This window comes from Topomyia yanbarensis, chromosome 3 (assembly GCF_030247195.1).
Source record: "Topomyia yanbarensis strain Yona2022 chromosome 3, ASM3024719v1, whole genome shotgun sequence".
Classification (NCBI taxonomy): Eukaryota; Metazoa; Arthropoda; class Insecta; order Diptera; family Culicidae; genus Topomyia; species Topomyia yanbarensis.
Genome location: NC_080672.1, coordinates 359,236,598 through 359,260,630, shown reverse-complemented (window position 1 = coordinate 359,260,630; position 24,033 = coordinate 359,236,598). Strand labels below are relative to the sequence as shown.

General features: G+C 41.0%; 1 protein-coding gene across 3 annotated transcripts in view; it reads left to right on the top strand.

Annotated features, from left to right (window-relative positions):
* Positions 1–21,869, top strand: part of LOC131687403 (protein spinster) — a 119,683-nt gene extending 97,814 nt beyond the window's left edge. Inside the window, exons 3-8 of one of the 3 annotated variants that reach the window (XM_058971485.1) lie at positions 5,550–5,876; positions 6,377–6,638; positions 9,109–9,207; positions 19,290–19,590; positions 19,775–20,100; positions 20,886–21,869. In XM_058971485.1, coding sequence (XP_058827468.1) covers positions 5,550–5,876; positions 6,377–6,638; positions 9,109–9,207; positions 19,290–19,590; positions 19,775–19,950 — 1,165 coding nt within the window. In that variant the 3' untranslated portion in view covers positions 19,951–20,100; positions 20,886–21,869. Of the gene's footprint in view, positions 1–5,549; positions 5,877–5,940; positions 6,203–6,376; positions 6,639–9,108; positions 9,208–19,289; positions 19,591–19,774; positions 20,101–20,885 lie in introns of all 3 variants that reach the window. The other 2 variants (XM_058971484.1, XM_058971486.1) reach the window with 2 other exon arrangements.
* Positions 21,870–24,033: the final 2,164 nt, after the last annotated feature.

Genomic DNA, 24,033 nt, shown 5'->3' with positions numbered 1-24,033 from the left:
GTTTAAGTTGTCAACAGTCATATTGACTGTGACAGCACAAATATCTCGAGTTGTTATGTCATATATAAGACATGCGTCAATAGCACTATTCGCAAGTATACATGCACGAGGCATATCACGTGGATTTATCATGCCTTTGCCATTGTTGTTGAAAGCTACGAAGACGGAGTTAAGTAGCTTTTCAACATAGAAGTTTCCTTTACGGAAATAAGATTCTTAAGCCAAAGCTGTTCCTTTCAGCACAAGACAACATTATTAATTGTTTATGCTGAAGATTAATTTATGCTATTATCATGATCTGTCAAACAAAAGTTCACTGTATCAGAGATTTGTTTGACGCAAGGGGAGTAAGCCCCATGACGCTACGTGCACTAATGGCATATTTTAGTTCGGCCAGCCAATCCGTCCTCTGCACCAAGGTACAACTTGACGTAGGGACTCCTTTTTTCAGTCGCCTCTTTCGACATAGGAGCAGGAACGCAGTAGATCGATTCTTACCTCAACCTGCCTGGTGCTACGCGGTCGCTAGGACCTCTCACCCTAAAAAAGAATTTTTACCTAAATAAAGAATTTCTATTAAGAATTATTTGCTAGACATGGTACAAAACAGCCAAAAAACTTTAAAAAATGATTACAATTGATATTTGCCTGTCTTTTTTGCTTAAACTCATTCATCTAATTCAAAAATACGTTTATTTGACTCTGCGTAATATAATAGGTTTTTAAAAGAGACTTGAAACAACCGGCTTATCCCGAGTGATGTTTACGGAAGCAAACACCGAAGAGTTCGTTTTCGCTTTTCCATCATCAAACCAGAACTTTTGAACATTTAGTGCCCCTTGTCACTTTCCCTAACGTGGAACAGAAATAGTGTGGTTTTTAAATTTCAATATCAATTCTTCAAAAGGGCTAATGAGATTTTTGTAAACAAACTTATTTCGCTCATTATTCCGCTGTCGAGTTGAATTTTACAAAAGATACACATGAATCAACATCTTTACCCTTGGTAGAATCAATTTCAAATGTCTTCTGTATTGAAATTATAACAAATTAAGAAAAATCAGCAAAACAAAAGTTTGTTTACAAATCTTATTAGCCCTATTCAAATGTTGATATGGATTTGTCAAATCAAAATCTCATTGCGATTGAACTATATGAGTTTCTGCTCCCATGTTCCGTAAAAAGCGAAAAAAACATTTTTTAGACTTTCTAATTTTTTATACTAAACAAGTAAACTGTCTTATCATTCTTCTTATATATCTGTAATAAATCTCCTATATAACGAAACTATATAACTTTTGTACGATTTTAACACCGCTATTACTAAATAGATTCTAATTACCGCCAATTTAGAAACACCACAATTTGACCTCTGGTTATAATTTAATATCTGTGCCGTAAAAATTCAAAATAGGTAAAATTCAATATTTCATAAAAAAAACAATTAAATTTCCATCCATGAGCCTACTATTTCAGGTAGAGCCGTCAATAGGAAACACCTAAGTGGCTCAAACAAAATCCGGCGAAATTACGTATAGAGTGCTGCGTGTCCGTTTAACTCATTCGTCGCTCGCATGCCACACGAGCAACATCATGACTATAACGTCCGGACGGTACAATAAGCGGTGTACGATATGTAGATGAACCGTGTACGATTTGAAACTTGTCATACACAAACGAATACAGAAATACGATACGTACGAGTCGTGTGACGTGGGTTTGCTGTTTGTGAGTTTGGGTTAGGATAAATTAATTTATTTTTATGCTTGTGTGTGCTTTGGTGGACGAGACGGGTGGAATTCTCGTACCAAAATGTTTTCGACGTAATGGTAATGAGCCTATTGGCACACTCGTTTCATATTACGGATGTACGTGATTCGTCTTGTATTCCTAAGGCATCTCACAAAGAAGCTTCTGGAGGTATTTCTATAGCAGGGGCGAACTCAACTGAAAGGCGGGTGTTAGTTGGAGATTTTGGTTGGTGAGGAGATTGAGTTATGTTAGAGCAGTTTCAGTTAGGTTTGTTTTCAAAAAGTTTCGAAGTTAATCTTTAGAGATTCCTTGTAGTTAACCCAACATTAATGCCGTATTCCTATGAAAAAGCACTGATTGGTTTTATTGTTGTTGCTGGTTTGCAATCATTAGTATTTTATATAAATCAAATTCCTTAGGGCACATTCAGTAGCTTATCATTTTATACAGAAGCTTCACAGTTGAATTGGAACGGAAACAGCCACATCTCCAGCAGAGCGTTTTGATCTATTTTTTGGAACTTTCAAATTGGTATATGCTGCCGTTTTCTGGGTTACTTGTTTTGAAATGCGCTTAGCACGGTGTTTTGAATATATGAAATGTATTCAGCACATTCACTCAGGTTAGATAGGCTAGAGAAAATAATTTCGAGCTAAGGACACGTTCAGGAGCATAGTTTGAAATTTTCGCATTCGTGAACAGATATAGGCGATATTTCACCTACTTCGACCAGCAATAGAAAACCGAGCATGTGATGTAACATTGTTTGCTCTCCAAGTTTTCGCGACAATACAGCATCCGACCTCAACTTTTCGCGGTATAATATGAGATGATAATTTCGCGCCTAATATAAAACTGTCGAATAATTAATGGTTCCGCAAAACATCACAAAATACTGGTCCGTAGAATCAAAATACTACAATATAACCGGTCTTGAACTTAATTTATCACGAGGTTCGATGCTGCGAAATTATCTCGCTTCCCTTCTGCATGCATTGTCAGCAACTTTTCGCAATTTATTGAAAGGTGATAAGATGGGGCCCAGCCTGCTAAGGATGAAAACGATGTGAGATAAACTGCTTGTCATGAAAATGAGCACATATTGCAACCTCTGTTCAGTAGTTCAGTTTTAGATTCATAATTTTAACATATTTAACAGGACATCCTGCGGTTTTGAAAGATTTTCCTCTAATTAAATGACTTCGTCGTTGCAAATCAAGACTGGCTGCATGCGATGTAGAACTTTGAAACTACTTACAAAATTACTGAACCTGCTCGGTCAACCTGAACACAAGGTGGCCCTATTCTTCAAGTTTTCGACATAGTTGGCTCAAAAATGAAGCATGTAACGGAACCATTTTACAGTACCAGGAATAAACGCTACTGTACCCCTGAGATACTGGCCGACAGTGTCTCAGCAGAAATATATTTTATTCTATAATGCATTCAAATAGTTAGGCTGCACTGATTGCATAAAAGCTCCGCTTGAAACTAGTTTGGGAGTGTACTGAAGCTCTGAACAATGGAAAATCACAGTTATAAAAAACAATTGGATTACCTTAACTGAGCTACAACAATCAAAGAAATTTATCTCATCCAATGATAAGGAAAACCTGGAACTGCTTAGACTAAACAAAAGCGGACACTGTCCGAGTAAATATCGTCTTAAGAAAATTTGTTTTTTTGGTGGTATCCAACGAGAAAAACAGATCGAAATGGTGAAGTACACGAAAGGCAATTACGCGAAAAAAGTCGCCCCAGAGGCAGGATTCGAATCTGCAACCTTTGGGACTCCTGCCCATTGCAAAAATCCTTATGTTATCCATGAGCTATGATTGCGTCCCAGGAAGAACACATGATTATCACATTGGCAACAGCGATTGTACCACTGGCTCTAGGTGCGAAGGCCGGAGTTTTTATTATCATTTGGTGTCTGATTGTAGTTATCGACCCATCGGACTTCGGTGGGCGATAGTTAACGCAGCTATGACGGGAGCGAACCCACTGGTCGAATTAAGCAATTCTCGCGTGAATGTTGAAAACAATGTAACTGCAAATGAGAGGCTCTCTATGTTTACTCTCTCTACGATTACTACGGCCTTAATATTAAATTTACCGATAATTTCACAGTACTTATCGAAAGATAATGTAGATTTAATAAAAATTCTGTAATGAGTTCAAAAGGTACCGTAAAATTGACTGAGTATTTAACGAAAGAGTAAACACGAGAGCCTCTTATTTGCAGTTACATCGTTTTCAAAAATCATTTCAGTTTTTTTTTGCGTTTTGACGTAACTCGTTCGACTCACCATCCCAATCTGTTTTCCCTAATGGATTCCCAAACATGTCGTAAATATGGTATTGGCATTTCCGTTTAAGCCCAAAAAAAATGCATTAATCATTTAAGAAAATTCAAGTATCATGTCCGGAAGTCTCTACCCTTCGACCCGAGTAGCCTAGAATCATGCCTTCAGTTGGACCAATAAAAAAGACGCTCATATTCACTAGACAAAACGTTCCATGGTGACATGACTGGGGACTCACTAACACTACACTAAAAATTAAGTATCAAATTCACGGTCCCCGGGTGATAATTCCTGAACACACGAATATGCGAATGACAAAAACGTTAACATACAAACGATCGAGTCCTTCGCGATCATCCACGCACATCTACGCCCGCGATCTCGCAAACAGAATAACACCCAGGTAACTAAGTGAATGTTGTGGCACTTATAAATTCACAAATGCGGTCTCAGGAAAGAACCTACAATCGCCCGTGTTTGCGCGATCATGTATCGGTTACGTACGGAAGTCGCTATCCTCGGCCCTGGTAGCATAGGTCCAATGCCTTCAGGTGGACCACACAAAAAAAATGACGCTCCACTAAACAATACGTCCCATGGCAACAAAAAATCGAGTTTATATACGCGAAGCCACATACACGCGAGCACACGCCACAAACACGGTAACATACGACCATTTAAGCCCGATAGCGAATATCCACGCACACACACGCCTGCGATCGTGAAAACTCGATAGCACCCCGGTAATAAGATAAATATTTAGTCCTTACGAAGTTACAAATGCGGTCTCAAACGCGAACCCATAAACGGGTCCACGTGATCGTGAATCGGTATCGTCTGGAAATCTTTACCCTCCTCCCTAGTAACTTAGGTCCATACATTCAGTCGGACCAATAAAAAAGCTCATATCCACTAGACAACACGTCGCGGCGATATGACCGGGAACTCTAGTGTTATGGAAGAACTCACTTCTAGCATCTGAATCGTACACCGAACATTAAGTATCAGATTCACGGTCCGCGTTCGATCATACAAAAAGCATACGAAAGGCACACGGTTATAAAGTAGAACTTATACACGCGAAGTTACATACACGCGACATACAAACGCACACGCGAACAAACACGTTAACGTACAAACGCTCGAGGTCTTCGCGATGATACACGCGAACGCGAAGTCCCCACGTTCGTACATATCTGTACCGTACAATGAATATCACGTTCAGAATCACGGCCCGCTGCAATTGGCCTTTTTTAGTGTGTGACATTTCCCGTCTCGTCTGTAATTGTAGTGAGTGATTCTCTTAAAAAACATTCAGAAGATCTTATTACCGTCACAGTTAAACATTCATTAGAGGCGATTGAATGTTTGTGCCCTAAAACTGGTTGAACTCTGCAGAATTCATTTTGTAGCCAATCCCACACTCGAAAGCCGCAAACCTCGTTTCAAAACACGCCACGCCAAAACTAACAACAATCTCCTAATTTTCAGCTACATCGTCGGATCGGAAATGTCCAAGCTGTTCGGTTCCTGGGAGTGGGCACTGCGCGTGACACCCGTACTAGGCATCGTAGCCGTGATTTTGATCGCCATGCTCAGAGACCCGGAGCGTGGTCAGAGCGAAGGAACGCACCATATGGAGGCCACCTCGTACCGGGAAGATATCAAATCTGTCGTTCGGAATCCCTCGTTCATGCTGTCCACTGCCGGTTTTACCTGCGTAGCGTTCGTCGCCGGAGCCCTGGCCTGGTGGGGACCAAAGTTCATCTATCTAGGATTGGTGTCCCAACCCGGAAACGAGAATGTCACCTTGAATGAGTGAGTATCTTCTCATATTTTTTGAATTGATTTCATTTTAGGTATAAACTTTTTCCCCTCGAAGCGTTTCGTACTATTTCGGTATAGTAGCCATGGTTGCGGGGTTGATCGGTGTTCCGCTCGGGGCGTATATTGCCAGACGACTTCGTCCGCAGTATCCCTCCTGTGATCCGATGATCTGCGCATTCGGTCTGTTCTGCAGCTCGCCGCTCATCTTTTTAGCACTGGTGTTGGCCAGATTCAACGGTACCTGGTGTTTGTTCATGGTATTCTTCGCCGAATTGTCACTAAATCTGACCTGGTCGATTGTGGCCGACATCCTGCTGGTAAGCCACACCACCCGAATCAAATGGATCGTAGTATTCTGAACAGAAGGGATGGCTGCTAGAACAGTATTTGTTGAAATTATATTTCTAAACCTTAGATTTGACATAACCCTCCTGTAGTAGTAGGTTAAGCTAAACCATGTATCTCCCATTTTCTCATTTGCGAATTTCTAGTGTTTCGTTCATCTTCGGTGCGATCACGATGACCACCGGTATCATTGGCGTTCCGCTGGGGTCCTACATGTCACAGCGCTTCAATCGCAAGTACCCGCGGGCGGATCCGTACATTTGCGCGATCGGATTGATTCTCAGTGCACCGCTGCTGGCCGGCGCAATGCTCGTAGTCAACGTGAACGCGACGCTAGCATACGTTTTAATATTTTTCGGAGAGCTAGCACTGAATCTCAATTGGGCAATTGTGGCGGATATTTTACTGGTAAGAACTGCGACAGTCGTCGATGTTGCGAAGAGGATACGAAATGACACAAGGCAGCAATTATTCTCAGCAACACAGAGTCTGCGCAAAGTAACAAAATCCTATTTCGGCACATACTTATACACACGATTCCGTTTCGATCAACACGCACGCCTACTGTAAACGCGAAATGCTATTCGTCTATTCGTACGCACGTGGTCTGGCAACACTGATTGATGGGCTGATGTAGTAAACTTGAATATTACGAAACATAGTTGCAGAGTAGCTCGGTTCCGGTAATATTTTAGTTTTCAATGTCAGCATCTGGATGTTACACGTTGTAATATTGTTTTACTGCTTTCAAATGTCTGTTTCTTTCTTTTTCTGTTGGTGGACGGTACAACTAATCAATTTCCTAAGCACTGTACATATGACTTATTCTTGATGAATACATTTTTCTACAACATCTACAACATTTTTCTACATCTCTTGGGAAACATTATCAGCACACAAAACACTGCACTAGGAGGATCCATGGTATCTGAATTTCAGCCTTAGTGAGCATCTGTTTTATATGATTACTAACCACCCTAGACTGACGAAAATCGTGCATTATTTCCAAGATAACTTTGGCTTTCCATTGATAGTAGGAATGCTGTATTTAGGACAGGGATCGTATATATATTATTTTGAGACGAGAAGGTGATGCTCAATAATTCACGCTTGTCCATGTGAAGGTAGGAGGGGATATGGAAAACATTTACGTGGGCGCATTCCATCGTGTATATTTAATTTTTCTTTGTAAATTTGGACTTCCATCGTTCAACCATCATGTCATTCAGAATCACATTATTGGTGAGTTTTTAGCAAGTTAGTTGTTTCACTCTAATAGAATATCATTTAAATCTCTCAAAATAAATTAAAAATGATAATTTTAATCTACGAACGTGTGCTTAGCACGTTTCGAATAGTTTGAAAGGTACATCCGAAACCAATCTGGTAAGAATCAGTACTCTGACAAGATGTGAAAAATGCAAGTTGCCACCTTTCAGAAAATTTAAGAAGATTCCTTGCATGAAATGCAAACTAATTTGAAGATAGTGAATGAAATAAACCATCGTTCGAAATATGGTTTTCAATTAGTTAATTTGTTAGACGCGACCATGGTAATGTTAAAAATGCAACTATTTGACCAAGTGAGCAAATGTTTTTAACCAGTGATCGTGGTCGTGCCTTGCACGCAATCTCCAATTTATTTTAATTAATATTCGTCGCTTTTCTAAGTGCAAATCTATCTACATAAGACATACTTACACTTTCATGTAGAAAAAGGCATTAATTTCTGTTTGGTGATCATTCCCAAACATGCACTTAACCTGAAATAATTGCGCTTAGCCTTTCAACTGAGCACGAGTAATCTTTCCTAGAAGAAATCCACCTCATAAAACATACACAGGCCCCCTATCGGATTGCAACCGCACATATTCAAGCCCATTTGTTTTCGCCGACCGGCGTCGAAACAAATTGCATAGCCAACATTCTCCTCATCGGCTTGATGCCCACCAACCGAGCAGCACCCTTCCGAAGTCAAAACCAGGTATACAATTTGCGAAAGAACATTGCAACTATCGCTTGCTAATACCGGCGATCAAAGAAGCGAAGAAAGCAAAAAGCAAAACTTTATTTCCGGTACGTTTTTTTGCCTGTCTACCGACTTCAGCTCGTCCAGTCTGTGCTGATTTACAACGCTTCGAAATGCGTTGCTAGATTTGTTTTGTATGATCTACTCAATCGTTCGATCGGACGCAGCAAATTTATCACACCAACTAACCAACACCCCCATGACCGGCACCCGACACCAACAGATATAGAAAGCTTCAGTTTTTATCATGTGTTCCAAATGTTGTTTTGTTTTAATTTGTTTCCCCGTCTGCCAGTCGTGCTAACCCTAAGCTAACGTAACCCGTACCCGCGTTGTTTGAAGCTTAATTAGTTTTGCTTACTTGCAAAAAATCTAAATTATCAAAATTCCATTCGAGAGTGAACCAAGTAAATTATTCTACACAATTTGCCCAATTGGAGGCAAAATCAATCGCTGAATGCTGATTGGTTCCAGTGTTAGCTTTGAGATTGTCAATGAAAAATATTAAAAGTTATATATGTATTTGATCTAGAAGTAGAGTAGAAATAACTACTAACGCTAGGAAAATCATCCGTGTAGGTTTACTAATTGCACTAATCTAGTCTATCACAGTATGTTTCCATACAATTTTAAGTTACCTACTTTACATTTAATCGTGACCACTAGCGTCACCTATTGCTCGCTAGTTCAAAAATGCTACCAAAGTGCCAAACCTTTGCCACGCGTCCCTCTGTGAGAATATTTGCGAACCAAGTGTATAACAGTGTACTGCAAAATGCTAATATAATGAGCTTATCCATTTTTGTTTCTCTCTTCCCCCATCACAACACGTTTTACTTCGCCTGCCAGTATGTTGTCGTACCAACACGTCGTTCAACCGCGGAAGCTTTCCAGATTCTGATCTCACATGCCTTCGGTGATGCCGGCAGTCCGTACTTTGTTGGATTGGTAAGTAATTTGGATGTGGATTTCTGCTATTTTAGGAATTTTTAGGCTCTTTGTAGCTAACAGTTGCAATTGATGATTGCATTGATTTTGTTGGAAATTGTTGAAAATACCATTCATCATAATTTCTATGATTCTAATCAGGAAAGACGCTTCAAAATCAAAAAGTGATTTTTTCCTTGTAGCACAATAGCTTTATAGGACATATTGCATTGTCGGTATTACTATTTGCTTATAAATTTACAGTTTGTTGTATAGGAGGTAGTCGTAGGAGGAAAAATACGTGAGTCACAGTCGAGATTTGTAGAGCAATCCAGATATACAGTAAGTCAGAGATGAATAGGGCTTGAGAGCAGTTCCTCCAGATGCTAACGGTTTCGAGATGTATTAACTGACAACGGTTTCGGTGGCGCAGCAGTTTGAATGTGCTTCGCCATGCAACATGTCACTGAGCAAGGCGTATGAACCAGCGTTGGACAGAATTGATTCTCTCGATCTTGTTCTGATAGTATAGATTCTAATCAGCAAATCAATATGTTTGTGTCCAACGGATCAACGCGCAACATAGCGATTAAACCTTCCGGTACTCGCACTAGCGCATTGAGTGAAGGTCGATCTGAAAGCGATATCGCCTTTAAGCGCTAGCGGCTGCTAGTTCAGTGAGGCATTTACGCAACCTCCGGAGGGTTAACACCTATAAAGCTTTTTGCTATCCGGAAGATGATCCCTAATTGCCTTGATACGTTTTCCATTACCTATGTATGAAATAGGTAGTTGAGCGTTAGTACCGAATCTAAGATGATTCCGAGATTCTTTACGTGACATTATCTTGAAATGTTCGAGTCGATTAAATAACAGTTGTGTTGAATCCATGTACCTAAGCTGTACAAACTGTGATGAAATTGGGCATCAGTTGAATTCCACTTCCGACGAAAATTCATCATGTCGGCGAAGGAAACGTCATTGGTGTATTCAAGTATCAACAAGGCTTGCAAAAGTTTGTTTTGAATTCTCACTCTTTTGAGACTTGTCGAAATCAAAAACGCGAAATTCCTCTATATGAGTTTGTTTTCGAAATATTTTCGACAATTTCCTATTGTAAAGAAGCGTAAAACTCTCAGAATAAGCGGAAGATTCATCTATAGCACGACAAGTGGAAGCCACCGAGATTTCCTGGAAGCGACTGAAAGCCCAAGTTCTTGGTTCCGCTTTGACTAGTGCATTAGCTCAGTTAACTGAAAGTTCGTAATAATTTTATTTTGTTTTATTTTGATTATAGAGGTTTTAACTTTATGGTCATTCGTCTCTTTCTTTCTGCTTAGAGAAATTTCTTTGGAAAAATCTCTACCCCTATGTGCGGGGTTGGGAATCGAACCCAGGTGAGCTTGATTTACCAACTACGCTATGCCCTTCCCTATAGTTCGTAGTAATAATTCCTCCAGATCAAACAAATGGTTTGGATCTTGTTTGACATCGGTAAAATCCCGAAGAGGAAGTGCGTATCGTTTGTTTAAAGAGACAAAAAGCTCCGAGATCTGACAGGTTTAAAAATCCTTCGCAACAACTATGTGCGTGAACTTCGTTTAGCAAACAAAAAATCTTTCAGTTCAGCAAGAAATAAATGAATGTGCTGGCGACTCCAAGAAGCAAGGATGCAAAATGCCTTCCTTTTCTGCGGCTGTAATTTTTCTGCCTACATTCTCATTTCTCTTTCGACGCTACTGTCTTTCGCTATTGCAGGACGCCCAGCGCTGTGCGGCAGTCTGTAAGCAAAGCAGTAACATGACAAAAAAATACTGCCCCCAGTACAGCCACCAGACGCGAGCGGTACAGCTTCTCTTTCCTTATTTTACACTTTTTTCAATATTTTCAATCAAAAACGACGACAATGAATGCTGTTCGTTTACGCCACGACGGGCATCAACGCTTTCGTGTGCGGGCCTCTCCTATTGACTACGCAGAGAAAAATGTACAAAGCGAGAGAACAAACATTACTACGCCACACTCTCACCGAGCAGTCGGAGTACAGCAGCAAAACAAAAATGTATTCTACTGCTCTACGGGAAAATGTACTCGGTTTGGCTACCGTTCTGGCAAGAACTGTAGTGATGTGTCGCTGTAGCGGGCTGTACGGCTTGTGCAAATGTAAATATACCGAAAAAAATGTAGTTTACTGGTACCTTTGGCATCCCTGCCAAGAAGCTCTGGAAAAGTTGAAATACTTATCAAACCTGCAGATGGAAAACATCCATAGGTTATTTTTTCTGGTTCGAATAAGGTATATTCTGACGAAGTTGCGGCAGAAAAACCTAACATTTTTTTTATAAAGAGCGTTGAAGAGATCCACGAAGCGATTCCATTATTTACAGGGCGACCAGTGGAAGAAAACGAGGTAACAGAAAATCAGCTTTGGCTTTGGCGAGCCTATAAATTGGCTTGAACTTATGGAACTTGTATCGAAGCTTAAAAATTTTCGGGAGCGAATAATGTTACTAAGTGGGTGCAGGTTGATGCATTTGACATAATTGCTGATATATTGTTAACGATTCTGTCACGTTCGCCCGAATGACATTCGCCCGAAAGCCATTTACCCGAAGGACATTTGCCCGAATGTCACATAAACCCGAATGTCATTCACCTGAATGCCACGAACACCCGAAAGACATTCGCCCGAATGCAACATAAACCCGAATGCCATTCGCCCGAATTCCATATACCCGAAAAACATCGAAATGTCAATCGAAAAATTTAATTAATAAGATGAAATACAAATTTTATTACATTTGATGTTATGAAGAAATTAACACTAAAGTTATACCAGTCAAATTGTTAATCCAATCACCTGGTTTGTATGATTTAACTAGGGTTTCCAGTTTTAACTCCTTTCGTGAGTTCTTTTCAGACTTTTTAGCTGTTGGTACCGCTTGTAGTGTACGTAAAACATACGTACTAGGGTTTTTCTCTTCAAGCTGCAACTGCTTCAACACACCATAGAATTTCCACGGCTTAAACCGTTTCATTTATTGTGCCACATTATTGGTGGTTCTAGGAATCTTTGTCGATACATTTTCGAAAACTGACCACGAAGCGGGGGCCAAAGAAGGGTTATCGAGAAACTTTTTGATAAGTAGTTTCCTTCCTACCAAAAATACAATTTTTACTAATGTAATACAAAAAATCGTCGAGAGCCTTTGGACAACTTTTCCTCAATTCTTCGAGTGCCATTGGAATACCTTGATGGGGCAAGAAAGCCAAGGCAACAACTTGTTTGTAAATTAGTTGTATTCGGTGATCTTCCGAATATTTTGTCTGACGACCAAGTTGTTTTATTTTTCTGAAAAAACTTTGGTTTAGATGGAAGAATCATCCGTGAATTAGGTGGAAGAATCATCCTGTCTCGAAATCCAATATTACGTAGAGAGCTATTTGGTATATAGATTCAAGAAATTGCTGTTTTGAAAGAAGGAATTAACCCTTATGGTTGAGTATACCGGGCAGACGAGTAGATCAACAATTTCTTTGCAAACTTATTGTGCATGCAGATCCAAGGATTTGTCATGTTTGAAAGAAGCAATCAACCCTTAATTGTGGGAAAAGAGCTGCTCATGTTTAAAAGAAGGAATCAATCCCTAAGTGTGAGTAAACCGGGAAAACGAGTGGATCATCGGTTTGATTGCGAGGGCTATTTGGTATACAAACTCAAAGAACTGCTCATATTTAAAGAAGGAATCAACCTCTATATTTCAGTAAACCAAGCATACCAATGGATCACAGGTTTGCCGAGTAGGGACCTCCGCTTCGGTTCCTCGACCTCGGTAATTGTGGCAAAGCCGCATCACACTAGCTTCGCCACATAACATTTATGAGCTACTATTTACTAACGGTGTTGTGTCAACTTCCACCATGCAAGATATAATTACTAATTTAATTGATTCAATTTGTTAACGGAACATCTTAATATAGATTTACCTCGATCGATGGTGTTTCCGAAAGATTTCTTATTATTTTGTCTGGTTTATCACAAGATTTCACCGCTCGAGCTTACAACTGCGTCCTATATGCATCAGTTTGCACCTGAAGAGCATTTGTGGCGTTGGTAACAGAACTTCAGTGACGTCGGATAGTACACCCAAAAGTGATGTCGCATAGCCACATTGGTCAGTGTACGGTTGACTAATGTGGCTACGCCACATCGCTTTCTGGTGTACTGTCCGACTTCGCTGCCGCTCAGTCGGCTTTAAACTAGCTATAGCCCCTTTGTTTGAGTAAACCGGGCAAACAAGAGGATCACAGGTTTGCTTATAACTTCGGCGACGGGTGGATCAACGCCTCGTCCAACGGAACCTCGGCGGCTTTGCGCCGCTTCGGATCCTTGGCCTCGGATATGCGCCCAAGCCGCATCACACTAGCTCCGCTGTATAAGCTCACTTGTTATTGTTCAGTTTATCAAACTTTGGTTAAAGATTTCACATTTCCCGCTCGGATTTGGTTTATTTAGGTTAAAATACATCCTTTTGGAAAAAAACCGCATTAACGTCGGACTTCTATCACTAAAGTCACTGAACTAAATATTTACCGATTTTATATTATGCTTGAGTGAATGTGGTATTCGGATTAATGACATTCGGGCGAGTGGTCCATTCGGGTTGATGGCATTCGGGTAAATGGTCCATTCGGGTTAATGACATTCGGGTAAATGATCCATTCTGGTAAATGACTTTCGGGCGAATGTCATTCGGGCGAATGTGATAGAACCATTGTTAACAGTTGGTTATGAGTCTTCCGGAAGGGTGGATGAAGACGGTCGTAATTACAATACCAAAAGTTCCAAATTCATCACCAGCAGAGCATCGAAGACCGATAAATATGTTACCTATCTACGAGAAAGTTTTAGAGACAGTCGTTGAAGAACAATTGGTGGATTATGTAGATAGTGTATGGTATACTGTTGTGTGAACAGTCATACATAATTTCGTAAAAATCATTCGTGTGAAACAGCACTTAATGCTTTATTGTTGAAATGGAAGCAGGGCATTGAGAAAGCAAAAGTAGTTTTTGTTGACTTGAAACGAGCGTTTGAAGTCATTGATGGCCGTAAACTGATTTGTGTTTTGGTGAGGTATGATGTAAGAGGAAATGCTTTTGAGTGGTTTCGCAGCTACTTAGAAAGGCGTACGCAAGTTACAAGATACAGCAGCTCTACATCATCGGAAGCCAGAATTAACCTCGGTGTTTCACAGGGTAGTGTACTAGGACCCTTTTTGTTTATCCTATACATAAGCGACATGAAAACATCTCGGAGATTGCTGAAATTAATCTGTTTGCCGATGACACAGTTTTGTTTATCATCGGTAACAGTTTCGATGAGTGTATCAGGCGAATGAACCTAGAACTGAGAAAATTTAGTGATTGGTTGATGTGAGAAAACCCAAACTGCCCATTTCCAAGATCAAATATATGATTGTAATTATGCGACAGAGGAATGAAAGTACTGCAACATTTGAAATAGATGGAAAGACGGATGAACGAGTTGCAACTATCAAATACCAAGACATTGGTCACATTGGACGAAAAACTGAGTGAACTATACAATCCGGTAAGCTGTCAGAAAGATTGGCGTCCTTTGGAAGAATCAATAGGTTTCTCACATTTGATTCGAAGATTACTGTTTACAAGATAATTATAGCTCCTCATTTTGATTACTGTGCTTTAATTCTGTTCCTAGTATCCAAGAAACAGCATAAGCGGATGTAGATTATGCAAAACAAGGTAATGCGACTATTACTGCGATGTGACAGGCTAACTCCACGAAGATTAATGCTCGATTGTTTACGATGGTTGTCAGTACAGCAACGTATTGAAAATAACCGACTTGTTTTTATCTACAGGGTAAAAAATGAAATGGTATGAAACAAAACATGCCGGCAAACTTGTTCAATGCTATGAAATATTGTAGGCAGAACTCTTTATTTCATAAAGGCTATAATTTATTCAAAGCTTTACCAGAATACGCCAAGCAAACCAATATCCTAAGAGAATTGAAGCAAGCCTGTAAGATATTTGTTAAGCAGAGGTCTTTGGATTTATAAGAGAGAAGAATGGACATACACGGAAGTGAACTAAGATTAACGGAATCTCATGGCATGACTCCCTACCCCCTTAAAATACAAAACTCCCCCCTCCCCCATATAATGCTACATCATTTATGGATGGTCCCTTAGGATAACAAGTTAAAACATACCCGGCATAATTCATCATCTGCTGTACCCCTGGGGGTGAATTCACCCCCAGTTGAAAAACACTGGTTTAGAGATAGAACCGTGATGGTCGTCTGGATATAGCACATGCAGTGGAGGAACGTAGTACAATAACTTCGAATCGTGCGTAGTCAAACACAAGATCCCTGGATAATAACCGATGCTGAAATTGTTTCACTTGTTGTCTACTAAACTGTTACTGTGTACTGACTCCATCAGCGATAAAATCGTAAACAAAGTTGTTTACGTCCATGATTTTCCATAGCTCTACGCGGTCGATACTGTCGTATGCCGCCTTCAAGTCGATAAACTTGCGATGCGTTGGGACCTGGTATTCACGGCATTTCTGGAGGATTTGCCGTGCGGTGAAGAACTGGTCCGTTGTCGACTGGCCATCGAAGCCGGCTTGATAACTTCTCACGAACTCATTTACTTTAGGTGATAGACGACGGAAGATGATCTGGGATAGCACTTTGAACACGGCATTCAAAATGGTGATCGCTCGGAAGTTCTCACACTCCAAATGGTCGCCTTTCTTGTGCATGGGGCAGATCACCCTTTCTTTCCACTCCTTCGGTAGCTGTTCGGTTTCCCAGATCCTGACTACTAACCGGTGCAGACAAGTGGCCAACTTTTCCGGGCCCAACTTGATGAGTTCTGCTGCGATACCATCTTTGCCAGCTGCTTTATTGTTCTTGAGCTGTTGGATGGCATCCTTAACTTTCCTCAACGTGGGAGTTGGTTCATTCCCGTCCTCAACTGCACTGACATAGTCAAATCCTCCGTTGCCTTGGTCATCTGTACCTACATTCTCCTCGCCGTTCATCTCACGGTTGTCCGTTCGCAGGCTCCCGTCCTTATCCGTACATATTTCGGCTTGTGGCACGAAGCCTTTGCGGGATGCGTTGAGCTTCTGGTAGAACTTCCATGTATCTTGAGAACGGCACAGCAGTTTCACTTCCTCACAGTCCGCTTCTTCCAGGCGGTGTTTTTTTCTCCCGGAAGAGTCGTGTCTGCTGCATCCGATTCTGTTTGTATAGTTCCACATTCTGTCGGGTTTCTTCTCCTAGAAAAACCGCTCTGCACTCCTCGTCGAACCAATCGTTTCGTCGTCTCTGTTGATGGCTGCTTTTACTGTTCTCCAGTAGTCCTCTAGAGGGGCCACGTCGAGCTCTCCCTCATCCGGCAACGCTGCCTCGAGGTATGCAGTGCAGTGGCGACATCTAGTTGCTTCAGTCGCTCCAGATCGTACCAAGGCGCCCGTCGGTACCGTACATGATTAATGACGGATAGTTTTGGGCGCAATTTAACCATCACCAGGTAGTGGTCAGAGTCGATGTTAGCGCCACGATAGGTCCTGACGTCGATAATGTCGGAGAAGTGCCGTCCATCGGTCAGGACGTGGTCGATTTGCGATTCCGTCTGTAGCGGTGATCTTCAGGTGTAACGAGGCTGTGCTGGAAGACGATGCTACGAAGGGCCAAGTTCTTGGAGGCGGCGAAATCAATGAGTCGAAGGCCGTTCTCGTTGGTCTGAATTCCTCCTCCTGGCTTACCTGAGCGTTTGAGTCCCCAATGATGATCTTGACGCCGTGGCTTGGGCAGCGGTCGTATTCTCGTTCGAGCTGCGCGTAGGAACCGTTTTTGTCATCATCGGTACTTCCGGAGTGATGGCTGTGCGCGTTTATTATGCTGATGTTGAAGAAACGGCCCTTGATCCTCATGGGGAACAGACGCTGTTTTGAGTCGCTCCTCCTGGAGATCACACGCTCAGGCGCTCAGGCTTGCAGTAGCAAACCCCCCCCCCCCCCCCTTTCCTGTCAGCCTACGACCAAGGATCCCACCGGGGTTGGTTACCCGATCTTCTCTAAGGTTTCTCGTAGTTCCCGACCAGTACCACGGGGAGGTAGCGATAGGAGTTGCTAGGAAGCGGCTCTGTCTTACGCATTATCCAGCCTTTACCGACTCAATACGCATACTAGTTCTTTACATGTTTAGCTTGCAACTTGAGGTTGCTTGATCCAACTAAGCTTACAACGTGAGTCATTGGTAATGCAGTTCATTGATAATTTTTGTTCCTTAGGGTAGCGGTATGAGCGCTTTGCATCTCAGACGATTTTCCACGAATCTAATGGCACCGCTATACTAGCAGCTCTACAGTTTCACGAGTATGATCCAGAACCGTGCAAAAGATGCCGTGCTTCAGGATTCCTTCGGAAATATTGCTGAAGAGGTTGAAAGTTGATTTATCCCCCAAAAATAAACTCTCAAGAGCACCCGCGCGGCATTGGAAATTATCGAAAAAAAGTCAGTCCTATGTAGATAGAGAGTTCCAAAGAATATGCGGGTATGCACAGTACATGATAACTCCAAAAATTTGCTACTATTAGATCCGAATATAAAACGGCTATGCCGTGCTGAATGACTTCTATTTTGTAGTCTACAAGAACAAAGCTTTCTTGAATAGTTTTTATACTCATAGTCGAACTAAGATGTTCAACCAATTGCGTCGGCGAAGTATGCTGTAATGCTGGACAGTTTCAGCAGTTTAACGGATCTCTGTAACTAGTAAACAAGTTCGACGAACCCAGTAGTATGCTTCAATATTAAACGCTAGGTATTTTGTTCTGAAACCATCCAGTTGTGCGGATTATGAAGTAATACTGGCAATGCATTAAATTCAGACGATGTTGGTATCACGATTTTCAACGTCAACATTTTCTCATGGACTTTATAAAGAGGGTCTAAAGGGCGTTTCTGTTATGGCATACTACCGACCACTCCGTTAGAACCATGGTCCCAGGATTTTCAGTTTTCAAAACTGCAGGCTTACAGCAAACTTCATATTGAAGGTTTAAGTAGTTTGCTGGTTCCAGATTTTTATTGAAAAGTGCATCTCTTAAAACAACTCTGCTGTTGGAATATTTCCTTCCTATTGGAAAGTGATCTAGATCTTTCCAATTCATAAAAAAGGAAACAAACGGGTCATCTATGATTAGCGGGGAAGCTAGATTCAGAGTGCCGCATCAAAGACGCTCGAGCTTTTTAATTTGGACTCTATTTGCTTCTACTGCAAGTGCTACATTGTATACGACCAACACGATTTTCTACTTAAACGATCGATCACATCCAACCCGTATATACTCGATGGATTCGATGGCGGCGTATCCCCGATGCCTTTTGCATGGATCTGTCCGTGACCTGCATCAAGATCAACCATGATATCGCAACGACTAAACTAGACAAACTCGGTATTCATGGATAATTTTTCATTGGTTTTGTTCCTTTTTCGATGACGGCAACTGCAAATCAGCATTAGGTAAGGATTTTTTATCTACACCATTTCTCGCTACATTCATGCAAGGAACTCATCTCGGACCAGTAATGTTTCTCATTTACTTTAATGTCGTCAGTAACAAATTACATGGCAAATGACTCTGGTGGTATCCACCACTATGAATATTATGGAGGGTAAGATATTTGGTCCACGCATCTGTTTGCCGGAAATCAACGGAACACAACTTTATGGCAATAAAGTTAATATTCAGCAATCTTTTCTGGTTTAACACCACAGGACTACATAAATTGAACCAATTTTTTCAAAAATGTTTTAGGCTATGAGGAAGGATTTTCATTCATGTTTAGATAGATCCTCGTTATCTATTAACAACCTTTTCCAACTTGGACTATAGAAGAATAAACCGCAAAAATTAGATAACGAGTTTCATCCGTAACTATACGACCATACCTGTACCACCGCGCAAATCTGCGGCTCAGAACAAATATATAAAAAACAATAAAACACCTTTTCCAACTTTCTTCATTGCAGATATCGGAAGCCATCAAACGATTATTGCGGCTATCTGCCAGCGGTCTTGCATCGGTGTTCCCGGCCGATCTGACCAGCTATTCGCAGCTAGCGGAAAATACCACCTCCGTCGAAACATCTTCGATGGCTACCGTCGTTAGCCACAACCTCAACGACGTAAATACACCGGCGATCGAGTTCCGCGCTTTGCAGTATGCGCTGTTTTCCACGAGTTTTGTGGAAGTCATTGGCGGAGTATTCTTCCTGCTAACGGCGATGTACATTCTACGGGATCGACGAAACGTCGAGCGAATTGTCGCAGGTAAGTCCACGGGCAAGTCACCGCACCAAGCTCGGACGATCGCTTATTAGCTGCTTTCACTGCTCGGAATGTAACTGACTGCAAACATACATCTACTTTCCACAACAAAAATATATATATTTTTAACCTTCGGACGCTTTTATCTTCTTGTACAATCACTCACAACAACACGCACACGTGCAAGGTTGTGAACTGGAACTCAGCGAAAGCTCGTCCGGTTCGGAAACACTAGAGCCCAACTCGACACACTCGCACATTCACCGCTATCATGATCCTCATCGCCATAAGCATCATCATGGGCGTCAATCCATCCCTGCCGCCAGCCAGCGACAGTTGCCGGAGGCAGCTAGCTCATCCTAACAGTCACAGCAGATTGAGATCATTTAATTAGTAGTGTCGTTTGGGTCCTAAACTTGCCGTTGGCGAGTTAAGGCTCGGATCCAGTGCGAACGTTTTGTCATATGTTTCATTGTGTTCATTTAGAAGTATCGCGATATATTTTGCGATTAGGTTAGTTCTGAAGAAAGATTCAATTGTTGTGTGTGTCTGATTTGTGCTACGTTTGCCTGTGTCTGGTTTTTGTGGTCACTGGAGCATGCTGTTTTTGAAGATGCTGTAAGGTTCGCTGTTTTAATTGATGGGACGTTTCAATAAGGCAAGATTAGCTCTGAGATCGATTTGTGTGTTTTAACAGTATTGTTTTAAACATCGTGCCTATATTCTCAAGTTGAAACTTGGTAATCTTTAGATTTTCACAAAGGCAAGCTGTAATAGAAGTTATTGTTCATACTATAATGCTTGCTCTACGAATTATTCGTGTAGTTGTAGCAAATGTTAATAATTTGTGTTGGGAGGAACATTTATCCCTGAGACCAACTAACACTCGAACGTCTCTAAACCCTCCAGAAGACGCGTCGTACTTGGAGTACACGTCGTTATGAAATTCTGACGAAATTGTCATAGAGCTTCAGGCGCTCGCCTAAATGTAGATATTGATGCCACTTCCGAGGGGTTAAATAAAGCAAATCAACCATTCATTTTTATCAGTAACATTAATTGGAAAAAAATCGAGCAAATATTTTGGAGCAATTAGAATTATCTGAGTGATTATACATAACAACAAGACGTTCAATTTTTGTGTTCGTACTCTGCATGCCTTTGGTATTTGTGCTGCTTTTCTCCGCTTTCGCCGTTCCAATAAATCTTAGTGTACTGAAAATACTCTATTACTACAATATAGCTCATACCAATTTGTTTTTCTTTGTGTTATTTTTCTTCTCATTCAACAAATTTAGAAAACCAAACCGCCAATTCAGCGCATCGTATGGAAGGTTCCACTTCCAGTTCGTCGGTATCGGAAGAGTAACTGCACTGTAGCAGCCGCAACAGCTGCAGCAATAGTTGTTATCATGAACAACATGCCAGGTTTAGTTAGAAACATATTCGTTAAGCTGGAAATTTCTACATATAAATCTATTCTAACGATTGCGGATTTAAGTGTAAATACACCTTGAATTTGCAGCTCGATAGCCTGTAGCAACCTTACGAAAGCAGTTTGGGGGACAAACACTCGATCCAATGAACTGATAGCCCTGTGGTTCGAATTCAACTTTGATTCACACGGTGCAATAACTGGTAGCTTGATCAACTATAAAACATAAGTATTTGTCCCGCCATCGTAAGCAAGGAACCTTTCAATCTTCATTGATGTAAATATATCCACTAAAGTAGAGGATCGTAGAACCGTTCCAGCTCATTTGCCCAGAGATAATGCAGACACCACCCATATGGACTGATGCTAGGTTTACTGTAAAGTTAATAACTGTTTAGAACAATTTTCGGTATGAGTTATAGTTTCATTTTTGGTTTTTTAGTGGCAACTTGTTGGGAATAAATTGTAGGGATTTGTTCGAGAGTTAGAGCCGGGTGTGTGAAGTTTAAACTTTTTTTTTAGAAAATCATGCATCAAACTAGTGTTGTCTCAACGCGCTTCGACATAATTCAACTGAAACCATTTCAATTAGTGCTATACTCGCGTTTTGTTATTTTTTTGGTTCGATATACGAATGAAAGTGTAATTAAAAAAAACAGAAAAAGTCACATCATTTATCATAGCGCTAGATATTTATTAATACCACTCTAGTTTAGATAGTACGACGATAGGCATCTTCGTATGCGATGGTGAGGAATGTCAACAATTCGTTTAGTATTTGTGAAAGAAGCAAAGCTATACTAAAGAAAATCACAGAAATAATACATATAATTATTGATCATTTTTATGCAACAGATCCTCAAACAAGTTATAGAATCTTCGAAATCCGTGGTACCTTACTGCAAGTTAGTCCTTTTTGAAAGTCCATGGCAGTTCCACAACAGACATCAAATTTTGTCATTTTTAGGTTATATGGAGTGGCCCAAAATAGCAGATACAATTGTCGAAATCGCGATGAGGATTGAAGTAAGCGTCGTTCGAAGTGGGACATAAATATTTTTCCGCATCTAATTTTCACTCTGCGAACGAAAACGAGTGCATGTAGAGTCTAGTCATTAGATGACGTGACTGTTAGAATAAGGCCCAATGTAATGGAAAAATCAGTCCAGGCCTTGGATATAGAAACGTAGGGTTTATTCCGGTCCGTTTCCGATACTTGAACTGTGTCGAGTTCGCAAGAGCATAGGAATTTTGTTTAAAAAAAATCAGTCCACTTACTGGATAGAAATGTAGAGATCCATTCATATTTCAGTTCCTTAGTATCAAGCTCGCCTAAGTGCAAATAGGAATTTCGTCCAAAATTCAGAGAAGCGTAGGGATTCATTCCAGTCCATCTCTGTTATGCAACAAAAGAAATTACATAAACGTTTCCTCAGTCTGCTAGAAATAGTTGCCACGGAAAAGGTAAAGTTTATTTTGCTATCATCATGTCACCAGAATAACATTTTGTATTTGTATTTAAACAATTTCAGTCCACCTGACACTGAGTCTTAATTAACTATAACTATGACTAAACTATACATAATTAACCTAAAGTGACAACAAACGGTTCCGAAACTGTGCAGAACTAATGAAGAAGTCAAAGATGTCGGTAAAATCGTTGAAGCGACGGACCATTGCTAATATTGGGCTATTGGCAGCGTAGTTAGTGCTGCGCATTTCAGTCTGTAACAGTGTTCGATGACGAAGGACACGGGTTGGTGCGTACAGGTTAATTTGCGATAGGAGATCAAGAACATCATATTCCAGCCAGAAGAAGCTTAGATACGAAGGTGGCTTGCGAGGCGTACCTACGGTCTTTTAAGGTGTGTAATCCTAATAATCGACAACGGTTTTCATATGGTGGCAAGTTCAGCGGAACATTCCAAGGCAATTGACGTAACGCATATCGTATGAATCTTGGCTGGACGGCTTCAATTCTTTGACTCCAAGTTGCATGGTAGGGACGTTCGCGAATTCCAGCTGTGAGCGCACCAGTGAACAGTATAAAGCTTTAAAACACAAAGGATCCCGGAATTCATTGGATATTTTGCACATGAAACCTAGTAGCTTTGTCAATGATCGCGGAGAAGTGATGGGTGTACGTTAGCCTTTCATCTAGGATGACGCCCAAATCTTTTACATGGTCAACGCGTTGCAGCTGAGTTCCAGCGATGTTGTAGTTGAAAGTAAACATGTTCCTCGTTCGATGAAAGCTGATAACGAAGCATTTAGCAACACTAAGAACCATCATGTTTCTTTTACACCAACTGTAGAAGGTATCAACGAGATACTTAAGCTCACGGCAATCGGCTTCTTTCTTTATAACTAGAAATATTTTCAAGTCGTCAGCAAAGAACAGTTTTCGTCCACGCATCAAGATGAAAACCACATCATTCACGAACAGTGTAAACAATAACGGACCAAGCGGTAGTAACCTTGAGAAACTCCAGAATGGTTGGAAAAGGATTCAGATATATTGTCACCAATTTGGACAACGACTTTACGGCGAACAAGGTATGATCGAAGCCAAGTTTATCAAACTCCGTTAGCAGTATCTCATGGTTAACAGTGTAGAAAGCAGCCTTAAGATCTGTGTAAATCGTGTCCACCTGCAGTTGTTTGGACATTTGTTCTGCGCAGAAGGACGTGAAAGAGACCAGGTTCGTCTCAGCCGATCTACCGGGGTAAAAACCGTGCTGACAAGTGCTAATGTAGTGCCGGCAAGCTGATGAGCGATTCGAAAACCTTCGACTCGACTCGCAATGAAGTTATACCACGGTAGTTTTCGATATTGGATTTGTTTCCTTTTTTGAACACCGGGAACATCACCGAACACTTCCATTCATTAGGAAATTTATGCTGTTGAAGTGACATATTGAAAAGGTGTGCCAGTGGGATCGTTAAAATATCGGAACATTTTTTCAGGACAGCAGAGGTTATAGCACTTAGTCCTGGAGCAAATGACGATT